The 18158-nt window shown below is 41.6% G+C and overlaps 2 protein-coding genes across 2 annotated transcripts in view; one reads left to right on the forward strand and one right to left on the reverse strand.

Annotated features, from left to right (window-relative positions):
- The window catches only part of Nos (Nitric oxide synthase), a 789894-nt gene that overhangs the window by 431668 nt on the left and 340068 nt on the right, over positions 1-18158 (forward strand). The window lies entirely within an intron of this gene.
- Positions 1541-18158, reverse strand: part of LOC136879086 (cilia- and flagella-associated protein 299-like) — a 52538-nt gene continuing 35920 nt past the window's right edge. Inside the window, exons 3-4 of the mRNA XM_067152833.2 lie at positions 8060-8257; positions 1541-1714 (exon numbers count right to left, since the gene is read on the reverse strand). Coding sequence (XP_067008934.2) covers positions 1541-1714; positions 8060-8257 — 372 coding nt within the window. The remainder of the gene's footprint in view (positions 1715-8059; positions 8258-18158) is intronic.

Raw genomic sequence — 18158 nt, forward strand, 5'->3', positions numbered from 1 at the left:
ATAATATGAAGATAAAGTCGCAATGCAAGAGGACAAGTCGGGGCAAATATTCGTTTATAGCAGGAGGAATCAGGGATCGGAATAATTTACCAAAAGAGATGTTCGAAAAATTTCCAAATTCTTTGAAATCATCCAGAAAGTGATTGATTGATTGATTGATTGATTGATTGATTGATTGATTGATTGATTGATTGATTGATTGATTGATTGATTGATTGATTGATTGATTGATTGATTGATTGATTGATTGATTGATTGATTGATTGATTGATTGATTGATTGATTGATAATAGCATCATCAACGATAGCTTGGACACAGAGCTAGACACGCAGGTGGATCATCGGAAAAAGGATTCTTTCAGCATGCTTCGAATTACGAGAGAAAATGCCCTCAATTTTTGTGTCTTTGCGTCAATTTGTGTTCGTCAACATGTTCGACAATGTACAGGACCGTTATGAACAATATGTGAGACATGGGGTTGCACAATTTGAACACATGCTGCACCGAAGCATTAAGATACGTGTCGCATATTACAATGTCATATATTGGTATTCAGAGCAGGTTTGTAATTCCAGTACCCTTGTTTTGACGCATAGACTATGGCATCAACGCGGAAATTTGACATTTTCGGGTTTGGTCCAGTTAATATTGCTTCGTGACTGTATAGTAAACAAATAATATATTGCCCATAGCACAACCTGGCTATCTCTGAAGTTAAGTACCGAGTTACAAGAAATTGTGTTTAACCGTTTTCCTGTGAAACGTAACAAACAAACAAACAAACAAACAAACAAACAAACAGGCAGAAATTGAAATAAACCCATCTTCAACTTTTTAGAACCTAATCCGAGATAGAAAAAAGTATGAGGCAGGCGGAAAGGATATTAATTCATTGAAAGTATAATTCCTTACCCTGAAGGCGTAAGGCGGGCCACCTAAACTAACTCTCTCTCTCTCTCTCTCTCTCTCTCTCTCTCTCTCTCTGGCCAAGAGAAGGGAATACAATAAAAGAGAAGAGAAGGGGTTTATAAATAAAGTATTTATGGGAGGTGGGTAAAGAGAGATATAGATTAACGGTGCTGAGATTGACTAAGGGTGAGAGTTTAGTTTGTTTAAAAGATAGAGAGTTAGTTTGAGTGTTATGAAATGTTGTGTTTTTAATGAAAATGATTTTTGAAAAGAATGGTTTGAGGGGGTGATTTTTGAATGAAAATGGTAGAGGGAATGGTTTATGAAATGTAGGTTGGGAGTGGGGAGGGGGTATTTTTTCATATGAATGAAAAATGTTAGATTTGAATGATTTCGGAGAAATATGAGAAAGGACAACAGGACAAAAGGTTAATCACTTTATTTCACTTGGTGCTGAGGTTAAGTGAATATAGAAATAAAAGATTTTTTTCAGGCTTGAATTTCAAATTTTGGTGATTCATTAATTTTTGTTCCGGGTGGGCATAATTCCTCTTGTACGTGTTTCAGAAGTGGAAATACCATCTCGGGTTTGGTTGTTATGGAACTCACCTTATAAGCTAGCATCATGTCTTAGCATTTACGCCTCACAACATGGTCGTAAAGTATGACATGTGCGTATTTCGGCGTGTAGATACGTATTCTGTTGGTATTAGATCCTGGCGAAGGCTGATCGGGATCTACACACACCACTTTACGATCGTTCCGATTCTGGAATAAAAGGCCACGGTTTGGATCTAAAATTGCCTGTAACAAAGAAATCAATTGTAATTCAGTCAGAATATTAACTCTTAACCAAAGTTAAAGTATTTTCAAAATTCCGTTTAGTATTTGTGCATTTTGTCCTTAAATAAATCTTCCCACCCTTCCCTTCACACGGCAGATATAACCCACATTAGTATATACTGTGAGTGGAACAGGAATGGCTTTTTTGTAAACTCCATGATATTGTGCGTCGAGTAATCTTTACGACAAAACGTAAGAATTATTGGAGGTGATTTAGGTAAAATATTCTCGTCGAATAACTTGTAAACTTTTAAAAATTGGGGCATGTTCTAGTCACAAACATACAGTACTAATATAGTTTACTAGAATGAGAATGACCGCTTTTGTAGTGATCACAAATTTAAATCCATAGGTGCCATAGTAGAGGGAAGCTTATAGCGAGAACAAGGGAGAAGTATAGTTTTAATGGTGCAGGGTTAGTTATTTCGTGTGAAGAGTACTTTTGTACGGACACATTTTTCACAGGAAATAGTGTTTCACTTCACACGTCAGAAAGAAATTATAGTATAATTAAATTTCACTCATGGCAGTCAAGATGTTCTCATAAATCTGGTCTTAAATCTAATGGACATTTCCGTTACATTATTCTTCAGGCTAGATTATGATGATGATTGCTATTTTAGGGGCTCTCACATTGAGGTCGTTGACACCAGTTGAATAAAGAACATGCATGTTCATAAACAAATTTGTCTCTATTTTTAGATTCCAACTAAGGAATTTAAATGCGTTTGCCTCGTGCCCTAAAGCACTACATCTGGTCGATGAGCACGTTTGAAGATATTCCGTTTTCTCGAGTCCTGACTTTTAATTCCCATACATCTAACACTAGGTTTAGAAAATAGTATTCGCCATAAGACATATCTGTGTCGATGCGACGTAAAGCAACTAGCAAAAAAACAAGTAGTATAGTCCAATTTTTAAAATATGTTAATACTGTTATCCCAGCAGGGACTGAAACCCTGGAAATGTACTACAAGTTTGAATATGAGCCCTATGGCGTATGGCCTCCAGAGAGGCCTAGTGCAGTTCTTTTTCTAGTAGACGGCCCATAGGCGACCTGCATGTCTGTGAGGATGGGGCCCTACCTGATTTCTAATGATGAAGATGGCACACACATCGAGACCCCGAGCCAGACAAATGAACCAATTACGGTTAAAATCCCTGACCCAGCCGGAATTCGAACGCGGGACCCTCAGTCCAAATGCAGAAGCGCTAACCATGGACAGCATTGTCGTAACATTACTAAAGTGAAAACAGATTTCTCATACCTTTCACTGCGCGGTTAGGGTTATATAGATGTGAGCTTGCACTCGGGAGATGGTGGGTTAGAATCCCACCATCGGCAGCCCTGAAGATGGTTTTCCGTGGTTTCCCATTTTCAGAGCAGGAGTGCTGTAGCTGTATCTTAATTAAGGCCACGACCGCTTCTTTCCCCCACTTCCAGGCCTTTCCCATCCTTGTGTCACCAAATACCTTCGATGTCTGCTTTAAGTCACACGGCGACGATGAGAGAGGAAAGGGCTATGATCTTCTTTCAAGGGAATCACCACGTAGACCGCCCACGGATTTCCTTCATACATTTAGCACGTTAACGTGATCCCTTGAATATGAAATTAATATCCAGGCATTATCGAGAAAATCAACTTTGGGTATTGTTCTCTTGTAGCCCACCAGAATCCCTAAAACATCTTCAGGTTGTACAGGTTTTTGAAATATTTATCTGTGGGCTCATAAATCGCCGGCGCCGTGGTGTAGGGGTACCGTACGTGCCTCTTACCCGGAGGCCCCAGGTTCGATTCTCGGGCAGGTCAGGGATTTTTACCTGGATCTGAAGGCTGATTCGAGATCCACACAGCCTACGTGATTACAGTTGAGGAGCTATCTGACGGTGAGATAGCGGCCCCGGTCTAGAACGCCAAGAATAACGTCCGAGAAGATTTGTCGTGCTGACCACACGACACTTCGTAATCTGGAGGCCTTCGGGCTGAGCAGCGGTAGCTTTGTAGGCCAAGGCCCTTCAGAGCTGTAGTGCCATGGGGTTAGGTTAGGGCTCATATTTTTCCTTGGTTCACTTAATGCGTCCATTTATTACCGAAAGTGATCACATGCATGATCGCTCAAAACAAGAAGGAGCGTATGGTATTCTATGTTCCTTGCACTTAATACTTTATCAGGCACAATTGTATTTACTATAAAATATTATCTCAATATTAAAAAGACAAAATTTATGAATACGGATGAATGTGGTACAGTTTGTCTAAAGCTAAATGGGACGAGATAGGGAGTGAGAAGGCTTTCATCTTCTTGGGAACCAAAAGCAGTCAAAGTGGATATTGAGCTCCTGATATTAAAAGACGGATTTCGCTTGAACGAATCGCTATGATGACTATGTCCCCGATTTGGAAGAGTAGATTATATCAGTTTGGCTACCAAGTACAGATTAGTCAATGCGATTATTTTCCCACTCTCCATGTATGTATGTGCGAGCTGGACCCTGAAACAGGGAGACAAAAAGAGGCTGTACGCTTTTGAGCTCTGGTGTTGGCGAAGACTCTTACGAATACCATGGACTGCAAAAATCACCAGTAAGACAGTTTGAGAGCGCATCAACTCCTGTATGTCGTTGGTTGGTAAGATTATGAAGCTGAGACTAGCTTACTTTGGCCACGTTATGCGATCAGATGCATTAGAAAAAGCAATCATGCTAGGAATGATCAGCGGAACAAGAAGACCAGGTCGCTAGAGGACTCGTTGGTTAGACACCATTAAAAGAGACACCACCCTCACCCTGGAACAACTAAAGGAGGCAGTGTGGAACAGGACAAGTTGGAGAGTGCTAATTCATAGGATCGCCGATGGTCGGATCTGACTGAACAGATGACATCATCTTCACCACTATCAAAATGTAGTTCACCGTGCAGATACCCACAATGAAAATTGATGATGATGATGATGATGATGATGCTTGTTGTTTAAATGGGCCTAACATCGAAGGTCATCGGCCCCCAACGAATATTATACCTATAGGTTCAAATGTCCTGAGAAAATGAATCTGCGAGGAAAATATACATGTTTCTTTGTTTGAGCGATATACATTTCTAAACATCTTCTCGCCAGCTTTGAACAATTCTGGTGAAAATCACATAACAGTACTGTTTGCTGTGAGCGTTCTCTGTCGCACGTGCTCAGAACTATCGCTCACGAGCCTAGGTATCTGCCGCTCTATAATACTGGCAAACAGTCACAGTTACCATAACAACCAACGCTCTACGCTAGGTGATATTCAGCTATTTTCCCGATCGAGGTGCTTTTCCCTATCTTTCGAAATGTAGCACTCGAGTCTAGAAGGAACAACGGAGAAATCTATGTTTACAGGCTGATTACTTGATTGATTCATAGGTTTAAAAGGCTTAATACTGTTGACATGTCTAAGCGTGCTGGATGTGTGATGGGATGTCAAATATTGGGCCGCTCATACAATACGATAAGTCTTATTTGCGCTACTGATTTCTACGGCCTTCTCCTTCACTTCCTCATATTCTCTCTCGTCGCTTTCAGCAATCGATGTGACTCTTCTGGCGAGAGCTCAGGCAGGCAAAAGGCTGGGTAACCACAGGGGACTCCCCCAACTAACTCAATTACGGTCTGCCCACTGTTTCCTCACCAAACATTGGACTTACGCCAGCTTCCCCAACCACCAAGAACTATTATCACCCCATTCATAACCTGCAGCATAAAAATTACGTAGTTTAATTTAAAACGGTACCTTTGATGCTAATTTTATTGCTCCGATGACGGTGGCAGAATTAATCACATTGATAGACTGCTGGAGGAATTATAAAACAAAGCTCTAATGATTTTCGATGTTACGGCGAATCTATCCTTCTAACCTTGATTTCATCGTAAACATCACATTTTAGAACTTGAATAATCGTAATTTCAAGTAAAGTATTGTGCTGACAGCTGATATACATTCTTACTGCAGTTGACTACAGCATTACGTAACTCTCTATTATTATTATTATTATTATTATTATTATTATCATTATTATTAATATTAATATTGGAGCCCGGATGTTTAAGAAGTAATAGGTTTGAATGGAAAACTAATTTGACTAGTAGGAAGTAGCGTCCAGCCCACTTCCCTGTTCTGTAGCGAGAGTAGCATAACTCCTAGGGGTTCTAATAGGCCAAGCTCCTAACGTTTATGTAAATCACACAGCAGAACTGTTGTCCGGTGTTAGAGTGCCATTGTTACTCCTTTCAGTAAGTTTGCATTTTAGACTATAAATAATTTAACATCCGAGCACTAATAATTATTACTTATTTTCACTCCAGTGTATTCAACCTCCTTGTAGTACGTCCCTCTCCCCACCCCCCCCCCCCGCGCTACGTCCTTCTTTCTCACCCCCACTACTGACACCAGTTTCCTCTTTTTTCTGCTACACACTTTTCTTCGCATCTTCAGCACTGTTCTATTCTTCTATCCTGTCAGTCATTCGTTGAACATTTTTATTTATTTATTTATTTATTTAATTATTTATTCTACCATATTCGTCCCTAATTCGTCTGAAGACCTTGCTATTTATTTCGCATGCACATGCGGTGTAACAAGAAACATGTTACTTGGAGCTAAGATAGTGCCGTTACCTCCCACTCGGAAGGCTAGCGCACAGTGAGCCATATAGTGACGAATGGTAGTACCACTTACCATAGGTAAGGGTTATTCTGCCCGAAGGCAGGTCCGAACCTCCGCAGAGGTGTTCCTGAGCCGGAGTTTACGTGCGGTAGGGTGGCCAGTTCCTTTCCGCTCCTCCATTCCCTTACCCCCACCAACAGCGCGTGGCAACCCATCCAACTCCTGACCACGCCCAATGTTGCTTAGCTTCGGAGATCTCACGGGATCCGGTGTATCAATACGGCTACGGCCGTTGGCTTGACCAACGGTAAAGCATTCTTAAATTCAAATCTTAAATTTAGAGAAGTCTTGTTCGTGAACAGACGAGATTTTCTTCTGAAGACGCGGAGCAAAGTTCTCTGGGAAACGTAAAGAATTACATCTTGTTTTCTTGACACGGCGAAAGCCCAAAAGGTTTTCACCATGATTATTATTATTATTATTATTATTATTATTATTATTATTATTATTATTATTATTATTATTATTCGCCTTTCTGGATGCATTTCGATTCCAAACGTCATTATCCTTCACGCAGTTCTATGTACAATACTCTGTCATGCATAGCGGTCTTCTGTGATGCACTGGTCAATGCACTAGTTGGGAGCATGTCCTTCCTGGTGTTTTCCGCCACCTTTACCCTAGATAAGGTGCTTTTTGATGCTGTCTCGCCAAATAACATGGCCGAATATTGTTAATATTTACTTTCGTACATTTGTAAGTGCGATAAATGGCTTTTTCTCTTACAACGAGTAGGAGGTGTCATGAATGTATTCTAAGACCACACTCACATTCCTGGACAGATTCTCTAGTTATAATATCAAGAGATTCTTATTGATTTACTTTTCAGAATGGAGTCGTTCGTTCTTCTTGCTGCCCAAGATATACGTAGCATTCTTCGATAGCACGTCATCTCGAAGGTCTCTCCTACGACGTGCAGAACAGACCCAGTCGGACCTAACCAATACAGACAGTGATCTTGTTACTAGCTGGACCTAACCAATACAGACAGTGATCTTGTCACTAACCGGAACTAACCAATACAGACAATGGTTCTGTCACTAGCCGGACCTAACCAATACAGATAATGGTCCTGTCACTAGCCGGACCTAACCAGTACAGACAATGGTCTTGTTACTGGCCGGACCTAGCCAGTACAGACTGTGGTCTTGCCACTAGCCAGACGACCGTGGTCTTGTCACTATCCGGGCCTAACCAGTACAGACAGTAGTCTTGTCACTTGCCGGGCCTAAGTTCCTAAGTTAGCAGCCTCGTGTCTCACGCTGGGATGTCGTGTGAGCAGCGCCATGTTAAGTTCTAAGTTATCGACTTCGTGTGTTTGCTCAGGGGACGGTTTTTGGATAGTATCCGAGTTCGTGAGTTTGATTTTACCAGAGTAGGTAAAAGTTGCCGTATTCATGGACGGTTCATGCAACCTTTTGCGATCTACCCCGCATGCAGTCATGATCGACTATTTGGTGGGGTGGATGGACCTGTAATATTGGAGAACAGGTATGACCTTGATTCAAACACTTTTCGCTCACTTCAATGGCGGCTGGGGGATCTAACGGACTATACCGAGGAACTCAATACAAAGGGTTGACAAACACCACTAACTTAGACTCTACCTTGTAGTTATCCGACGAGTTGCAAAAGCTTTTCCCTATCTTCCAGTGATAGAAACCTAAGTCTGTGTGACGTGGCCAAATTCGTTTCTTTCCTTGGAAGAAAGGAATCCAGTTCTCAGTCTTCAGCCGTTCGCCATAATCGATGTAGCCAGAAATCTCATCGCCAGATTTTGTGAAATGTCGAACGAAGATGATCGTCTGAAACAAAAAGAATCACATGTTAAATAAATAATACCTCTATGCTCCTTAATGGTCTACATGCATCGATAGACTGACGGGGTGGTTATTATTTTTGAGGGCTGTACAACTAAGCAACTAAGCATCCCCACTTCACACTAACCAGAGTGGAAAATGGAGGAGCACCGAGCGAGTTGGCCGTGCGGTTAGGGGCGCGCAGCTGTGAGCTCGCATCCGGGAGATAGTGGGTTCGAACCCCACTGTCGGCAGCCCTGAAGACAGTTTTCCGTGGTTTCCCGTTTTCACACAAAACAAATGCTGGGGCTGTACTTGAATTAAGGCCCCGGACGCTTCCTTCCCACTCCTAGTCTTTTCTTGTAACATCGTCACCATAACAGAGAAGGGAGTGTTTCTTATATATTTATATCACATATTTATCCAATTTAACTACCCAAAAATTCTATCATTGATACGGTAGAAACATAATTTCTTACTTCCGAATTTAAAAGGAACCTTGTGCTATTTTATCCGTAGGAGTGTTCTGTTAGAGAAAGTGAGCAGGAATGTCTGGCGGCGCTGGTACGAACCTGATGGCGGTCACGGGCCTCATGTGGTGATCAAAACAAGCAATAGAGGTGGCCCCAACGAATAACTAACGTTTCAGTGTGATACAAGAGAAACTGTACAATGGCTTTTGTACCGAACAAATCAGTCTCCCGGTGAGATCAACTCCGCCCTCACGTGTGGAGAGATAACCGCATGCATAATAACCCTCTTGTTTGCTCAATCAAGAGGTATCTGACAGAAAACAATTAGGCTACTCTTGGATACTGTGTGCCAGCTCAAAGTATTACTCGTGAAGAATAAATATTTAAGAAATAAGTAAATAACAGCCACACAAATCCGCCCTGGTACTGTGCACTATCCACACTCATGTTCATGAAAACCAGAACACCTTGCAAGATCAGAGATAGGAAGTTCATATTCACAGAACATGTGAACTAGTATGTTCGAAAAAAAGTTATTAGCATATAAACCATGTCGTCCCTCAGGTTCAAATTCCACACCGATATCTCCGTGCACACCCACCGACTGGTGAAATGTGCCTGCGGCTCTCGTTGTCGCTATAAACCGAAGGTAATGGATCAGTCTGACTTGAGCAGACATGCCGGATGCTTCGCAGACGTATGCGAGAACCGTACCGTCAAACGAGTGAGTTTGAAAGAGGGCGCATTATTGGCATGAGAGAACGTGATGCATCGGGTATGTACAGAATAGTTCACAGAAGGCCGTAAAACACGAGGAGGTGGGTCTGGTCGCACCACCAAGACCATCCCCCGAAAAGATAGACACCTCATCCAAATGGCATTGCAGATCTGCTCTGGCGCAACAGCGGAACAGTGTGACAGTCCATCACCGTTTATTACGGTCTGGGTTACCGGCGCGTCGTCCACTTCTCCGCTTGAAAAACCTACAACAGTTTTCCAGTCAGTGACCGGGTGAGGGATGAAATGAATGAAGCCCCCATCTTGCGGCGAGGATAGGAATTGTGCCGGCTGCCGAAGCCAATTGGACTTCTCTGGGGCAATGATTAATGACTGGCATATGAAATGAAATGATAGTGGAGAGTGTTGTTGGAATGAAAGATGACGGAATACCAGAGTACCCGGAGAAAAACCTGTCCCGCCTCCGCTTTGTCCAGCACAAATCTCACATGGAGTGACCGGGATTTCTACCACGGAAACAAGAGGTGAGAGGCCGACGCGTTGCCACCTGAGCCACGGAGACTTACTTCTCCGCCTATCTTTGACTAATGTGCGTGAACATGTTGGACTGCAAGGTATAAGGACAGGACTGGCAGTAGATAGTGTTTTGGGACGAATCCAGGTTCTGTTTGAAAATGATGGCTGAATTTTGGTTCGCCGCAGGCTGGAGGAGAGGCATCACATTGACTGCATTTGCACAAGACATACAGCGCCAACTCAAGGCCTTATGGTGTGGGGGTGGGGTCCTATTGGGTGCAACCATAAATCACAGTTGATGCGTGTCCAGAGCACTGTGACCAGTCTGATCTATGTGAATGACAACCTGCGACCCGTTGCCATACCCTTTCTGCATGACACCCCAGACGCCATATTTCAGCAGGACAAGGCGCGACCACATGTTGCTGCACGAACACGTGCCTTCTTGTTGTCACAGAATGTCAGACTGTTGCCCTGGCCCATCCGATCACCGGATTTGTCGCCAATAGAAAATGTATGGGATATGGTGAAACGACGGGTGCGGCAACTACCAAAGATGAACTGTGGAACCAGGTGAATGCAGTATGGATGGCTATACCCTAGGACGCCATTCGCGCCTTATACGCGTCAATGCCATCACGCATGGAACAAGTTATCAGTGCCCATGGAGAACCAAGTGCCTACTACGCAACAGGACGTATGCTGAACCTAGGTGACTGACATGCTAATCGTTTCAGCAGAACATACTAAAGAACATTTCCTGTGAATATGAACTTCTTATCTGTAGTCTTTCAAGGTGTTCTGTTTTTATGAACGTGGGTGTCTTTGACTTCCAATCTACGGGTCGTGACATCCTCTCGGTGGGGGTGGTATAATACAGCCACAGTATCCCTGCCTGTCGTAAGAGGTAATTATAGAAAGGGCCCCAGGAGCTCTCAAGTTGGGTGCTTACATATGGCAGTCTCCTCACTTCAAACTATCTATCCGACCCCCTTTAATCAATTCTTGTTCTTTCCCGACACTGAAGGTATTAGATTACGAGGCGCAGGGAGTATTTAATTTTCACGCCTTTCGCGGCTTTTTCTTTTACAGATATCTCCATTTCTCAAGGGATGGCTCCTCTTCTCTTTTTCTGTCTGATTCGTTTTAATGGAGGGCGGTTGCCCGTTTGTACTTCGACTTAAGACAGTAATCACCATCTTACTTTTGGATCCCGGCATATTCAAGTGAGATTATCCCTAGCCCAGGAAGAATATCTTGAAACCCTTTGGCAAAATCTCAGATGCAGTATGTATGCTCCGCCGAGCCTAAGACACTGGAGGAAAAGGAATATGAATAGTCAGTTGTGCTGGTTATGATTACAGCCCGGATTTTTAGGTGGTAATCCTGGTCACTCCACATGAAATTTGTGCTGGACAAAGAGGAAGTGGGACAGGTTTTTCTCCGGGTTACTCTGGTTTCTCCTTTCATCGTTCATTCTAGCAACACTCTCCAATATCATTTCATTTCATCTGTCAGTCATTAATCATTGCGCCGGAGGAGTGCGACAGGCCTTGGCAGGTGGCACAATTTCTATCCTTGCCGTTAGATGGAGGCTTCATTCATTTCATTCTTGACCCGGTCGAGTGACTGGAAACAGGCTGAGGATTTTTGATAGCTTAGAATGTAAACTCTGAAGAGAGTAACACACATTAGGGGAACGGCCCATCGGAACCCCTACAATTTATATTACTCACACTACATTATGGAAGAGAGGGCTGGACTATACTGAACCCATAATTCTACGGTGAGAAAATTTTTTATTTTTTTTCCCAAATATTTATTTGGTATTCAGAAACTACTGTATGTTTGAGGGCAGCCATTTTGCACTCCCAAGAGCCCGATGTTGCGTGGGAAGGTTCCCGCAAGGCGAGCTCGTGGATTGCCGGGACACCTCGGTGGAACTCGAGTGCCCGACAATTTTCTAAATTAATGAATTCTGCACAACGAGGGATTTTGATAAGATAGTAAAGGAAGAAATAAATAAGCAAAATTATTCATATACCCTCTGTGGAGGTAGTGACACCAGGGAAAATTTTAGATGCAGTTAAGCCCAAGTGTGTGTTAGCGTGAGAACAGCGAGCTAGTTACACGTGCCAAGGTCGTGGGCAGAAGAAAAATGCGCGAAACGCACGGGCAGAAACAATTTATTTCTCATGTTGTGAGTGCAGAAAAATTATAAAATTAACATCGAACATAAGTGCAAGTCTGTCCGGAGTTCTGGGACAAGTCTTATCAAAATTGGTCTATTAGAAGCAAATTTGGCAGATTTCACAACCGAGCCTCATAGAGGGGATAGCGTCCTTCCGGAAATTATAAAAGAAACCCCCCCACCGTAGATTTTGCAGTGTCGATCTGGAACTTGAGGCCGCGGGAGCTCGTGCCCGTTGTCATTAGAATTTCGCGCCAGATTGACCGACAATATTTCAATACATGTTCGTGGCTAAAGTCCATATATTTAGTAAGAAGAAAAGTGAATTGGAGAAGCTGTGAACGTTTGTAGACGAACTGGGAAGGTGTAGGCTGGTTGAAAAAATACACAGCAGATTTTATTTTTATCATTTCCTGTACTCTTGTAAGTGAAGAAGGTCTGGGGGAAGCGATTCAAAATAGTTCGATTCCCTTATCGGCCGAACACCTGTTCTTGTTGAAACAACGGGGAGAGAAACCACTCTGGGAGACGCATCAGACAGTTATAGCCGACTGCAGAACGAGGGAAGTTCGTGGTGCAAGTTACAAAGAAAATGCATTATTTATGGTAATTTTAATCTCGTGTGTGTGTGAAGGGTAGTGTTTGGATGAGTGAGTTTTTAAATATGAAAATGTTATCTGTGAAAATGAGGGGCTAAGTACGAGGTTGCTGGAGATGATGCAATCAGAATGCTGAGAATGTCACCAATGTGCAGGTCTGTCTATTTTATATTATGTTGTAGTTAGTAGTTAGTTACTGTCTGTCCTAACCAAATTTCCAGATGATTGTCGGGTGAGATTCGTAATTATCAGGCGAAAGGCGTTGTAAATTTTGGTCAGCGTGTGAAATTTTTCAGTGTGTAAAGTTCATGTCAAGAACGGTAAAATGCGACGCTTAAAATTTTGTGTTGAGATGAGATATCATTCAAAGTACGGATTTGTGAACGTTATAAGTGTAAATTTGTCGTGGCGAATATTGTAATTTCAGGTGTCAGTCGCATTCAGAAATGTTGGTCAATAATAATAATAATAATAATAATAATAATAATAATAATAATAATAATAATAATAATAATAAGGTCTACCGCGGGATAAGGAAATTCTTCTATGTCAAATTGCATTTAACCAGTTATTTTTCCAAGGATCGTAATCATATTTAGATAATGTCAATAAAATTTTGTTAGAGTCACAGTCATTAACGGGAAGAAAATTTGAGACATCGTGTATACCAGTGTTGCGAAAGGTTGATGTGTGCTCTTGGATTTTTGAGGTTCGAAAGTCGTAATAATAGTAAAGTCAGAGATGTGCTTAATAATGGTTGTCGTTTTCACCAGGGGATCGATGTATGAAAAAGGATCTTGAAGGAAAAGGAATTGAGAGCGATGAATTGATATGTATGTGGAGACGAGATAGATACCGCTGGAAAGCGAGGAGAAAGAGTGTTGAGACAAGCTGTATTTTTGTAGAGGAAGTATTTAGGAACAGGCTGTGTGAGGCAGGCTGTATTGTTTTCCGCAATCAATCCGAATTTGAGATGACTATGATGTGAAGCATTGTGAAATTTATAGAACGATTCCAAGTGAAAACGACTCTAGTAAAATGTAAAGGTCTGGGTAGTAAACATCCAGTGATTTTTTGTTAAGATAAGGTACGGCCTCACGGATTGAAGAGCAATTTGGACACACGGTCGGGTTATATTTAATTTGTTCATTGGAGAGGTCATGGATAAGATGGTTGGAATTGATGATAGGCGATCTGCGAATTTCGAATGTGATGGTGATGATTATTATTTTGAAGGCATCCACTAAAAGGGAAACGTGTGTTGGGAATTTTCATTGGCTGCCCTGACACTTCAGTGCACAGGCTGAGATTGTGTTCGAGGTGGAGAATCGTTCGTCACGTCTATTTATTTTTGAGTTCACATATTATGATGAGGTAGACACTTGTTGTATTTTTTTTTTTCAGAGGTAGGCACTTACCGTGTTTCGACTTGCATTCTTTTGATAAGAGACGTAGTTCCGTCGTGCGTATTTTTTGTCTGACCAGATTCAGTGTTACTGTTGGAGGTTTGTTGGAAATTGCGGTTCGCCTGATATGTTAAGGGAGACGTGGTGCGACCCACTTTGACGCCCAACGATAGATTTAGGACGTCACGTGTTTATTCTTGGAGTCATTGGTGATGAGACGTCCTAGGTCACGCCCGACGATAGGATTTGGAAGGCATCATGTATATACTGATTAGGTTTAGGGTGTACAGATTTCAAGTGAGCCCGACGATAGGTCTGGGATGGTAGCTGTACACGCTCAAGTCTCGGTTTAGATGTTCTCTTTGTTTGTTCTTTTGTGGAAGTGGCCTGGGGGAAGGTAGCAGTTACAGTACGATATGATTTATTGTAGAGGGTCTATGCGAAGCTCTCATTGAGATAACGGGACTGTTGTTGATAAATGAGGGCTGTCCAAGTATGGGACACCGACCCGATCTAGATTAAATATTTTTACTGTGTTTCTTCGTGCGTGTTAAGCTGTATGACTGTGAGATGTTAATTTATTTTTACGAACTTCATTGTTTCTCGTTTTAACGTCCGTTTTTCGTTTGATGGTGTGCATATTGACACTCAGTGTTTTAGAACGAGACTTGAGTTGCGAATGCGGTTTCGATTCGTCAGCCAGTGATTTATATCATTTTTAATTTTGTCGTATTTTCATTCTTATTCATAGTAAGTAAGTAAGTAATCACTTTACCAGTAGTGTATTGGGACAGACAGTAAATAGAGAGATCTGTACTGGTAGCATTGTTGTCAAGGGAAAGAATTCCTTAAATTTGTAGTAATTTTTAGCGTGGACTGGTAATTTTATTAAGCATAATAATTCCATTTCTAACCTGAAAATCGGTTCAATAATAATATTTTCAAGTGACTTTTCACTTTTTGATTAACTTCAGTGTTTGGCATTTCTTCTAAATGCATGATTAGTAAGTGTTTCCTGCATTTCGCAGTTTTGTTCCTTTAGAACGACTTAACGTAAGATCCTCCCGGATCATGTGGTTGTTGGTTCCTTCCGAACAGTTGTTTGGGTGATGCACAGTTAGCATCGGGATTAACGTATCACTTAAGGGTGTCATGAATGACAAATACATGGTGGAATTTTATTTCAATTGTGAATGATGCCATTAACTTGTAGTGAACACCATGCTTTCCCATAATATTTCGCAACCTATCCAAAGCAACTGATAGTCAGTTTGGTTCGATTAAGGGTCCATTCGGCGGATGTTCCGTATCCGTGAAGGGTATTTGACTGGTGGATAACCTTAATTAAGAGAAAATCAGGCGTTCTACTTGTTGAAAGTCAGATTTTCCACGGATCGTGTGGATTAACTCTCAGTTCTCGTTTGGAATAATAGGTGCCCGGTTTTCAGGTCTTCCCTTTTTCAGTTTTTCAGTTTCGCTGTCCACTAACATAGTAGCTTCTCTGAAGCAACTCTTCGACATTGGAAGAAACGAAGTGACGTTATGTAATGTGACTGTGTTTGGAACTTTTCAAAATCAAGAATTAAATTTTTTTTATATTTTTGTGGCAAGAATGCATATTAAATTAACGATGTTATCGTGCTCTTTCAGTTTAATAAAAGTTAGTAAGCACATTTTTGCTCCTCATTTCAAGTAGTTAGGCTTTCTTCTGAACCCCATCGTTTGGTTAAGATCGTGACCGAATTTATTCCCGCAACGACCCAAGATTTAAGAGTTCTAAATTGTTCTACTATAGCAGCCGTGGCCGACCAACGATGGAATGGTAAGTTCAAGGGTTCAATACTTACCCAAATTACTTTTTATTTCAATCTATTACCGGTTAAAATTCGGGGCTAATTATGATTGTTTTATGGGTGAGTATAACATTATAATCATCCTACTGATCTCTAATCCGAGCAAAAAGGGACAATTCACCTGACACTTCGAAGAATCAAATTATATCAGCGAAAAGGAAGACCGAATAGGAAATTTAAAAGCGAGAAACCTGACACGAGAAAGCGGGAGCAGTTTCAGACTGAGCCAGGGCCCCGTGGTAACAACCAAGTTGAGAGCTCCTGCTGGTATAAGGATGATTGTGCGGAGCCTAGTACACAAGTAACTGGAATGTCACCACTGTTCAGTACTAGTTGAAAAACCTAGATATTTTGATTTAATTTTAAAGAATTAATTACTATCTTGGTGTAGATATTCCGCTTTTTAGTCACACGATTGCGATGATAATATTTCAAACGTAACATTATTTAATCATATTTAATGATGGGGTAACATTTTAACATTTTCAATCAAATGCGATAAAGTCTGGGGAAATGGAGGAACTTTATTGTAAGTTTTGATTTTTTTATTTCTTCCTTAATCCGCTTGTCCTCCACGGTTGGTTTTTCCATTGGAATGAGCGAGTATTCCACCTCTACCACCTCGATGGCAGTGTCCTTGAGCGTGAGAGTTTGGGTGGGGGATATAGCAGTGGAGGAGGACCAGTACTTCGCCCAGGGGGGCCTCACCTGCTATGCTGAACAGGGGCCTTGTGAGACGATGGGAAGATCGGGAGGGATACACAAGGAAGAGAGAGGTGGCAGTGGCTTCAAGTTAGATATCATCCCGTCATTTACCTGGAGAAGAAGTGGGAAACCACGGAAAACCACTTCGAGGATGGCTGAGGAGGAAAACGAGCCCTCCTCTATTCAGTTGACCTCCCGGGTCTGAGTGGACCGCATTCCAGTCCTCGTACCACTTTTCAAATTTCGTGGCAGAGTCGGGAATCGAACCTGGGCGTCCGGCGGGTGACAGCTAATCACACTAACTACTACACCACAGAGGCGGACAAATTTGGAATATTCTTGTTCTAAAACATACCAAATCGTCCCAGCTTCATCAGAGAAAAGGTTCAAAACCTCTCGGAATATCCAATGTTTTTTGAAAAAGTATCAACAGTGCATTATTTCCACTGTTATTCGGCTCTGTAGTGTAACGGTTAGCACTATTAGATGCCATCCTCGGGGGCCTGCGTTCGATTCCCAGTACTGCCAGAAATTTAAGTATGGCAGGAGGGCTGGTACACACAGCTCACTTTCATTCGAGGTGTGCCTGAAAAGAGCATAACCACCTCGGTGTGAGCCCTCTGTCCTAGAATACACTGTAATGAAATTGTATTGTGCGCTAATAGATGTCTATGTAATGTCAATTTTGCGTTTGAACATGCGATTAGAGACAGGCATTCTAATAATATATGGTTATGCTATGATTATAATAAAGTTAACTTTTAAAATATACTATAATTTGCACGTAAACTAATTTTATACTAGAACAAAGTAAGTATCGCGGTTGTAATTAAACTTGTAATATACAGAGAGATAGAATACTCCTATTTCAGAATCGCCTGGAACTGAGGAGAGAGTAAGCATTCATTGCAATCCAAAGTATTTTGATACATGCATGATTTTCTTTTTACAATTAATTGATCTACTAATACATTAAACATTAAATTTTTATTTATGTTTGTCCTAGACATTAACAATGTATTGTAGGACAATTTGTATCTTACCCTTATTATTAGTGCACGTACTTGTTTTGTTACGAGCCCGAAGAGATTTCTCCTTAGCTTATAGTAGACATTATGAATTAACTGAATAACTGTACACATGAATGAACGAATGGATATATAAGTGCATGCCTGGATGAGTTGCATGATTGGATTGTATTCATGCATTCATGAATGAATAAACACTCTTCTTTCCCCGTCACGGATATCCATCAACTGAGGAGAGAGGCGAGAACACTCCAATGTGGACGGATAAATGCATGAATGAATGAGTGAATAAATGATTGAGCTGAATATAAAAGTCTTCCTTCCAATCATGGATAACCACCAACTGGAGAGAGAGTCTTTATTACTGGATAAATGACTGGGTGAACGAACGAATGAAT

The sequence above is a fragment of the Anabrus simplex genome, chromosome 8, assembly GCF_040414725.1.
Source record: "Anabrus simplex isolate iqAnaSimp1 chromosome 8, ASM4041472v1, whole genome shotgun sequence".
In the NCBI taxonomy this organism is placed as follows: Eukaryota; Metazoa; Arthropoda; class Insecta; order Orthoptera; family Tettigoniidae; genus Anabrus; species Anabrus simplex.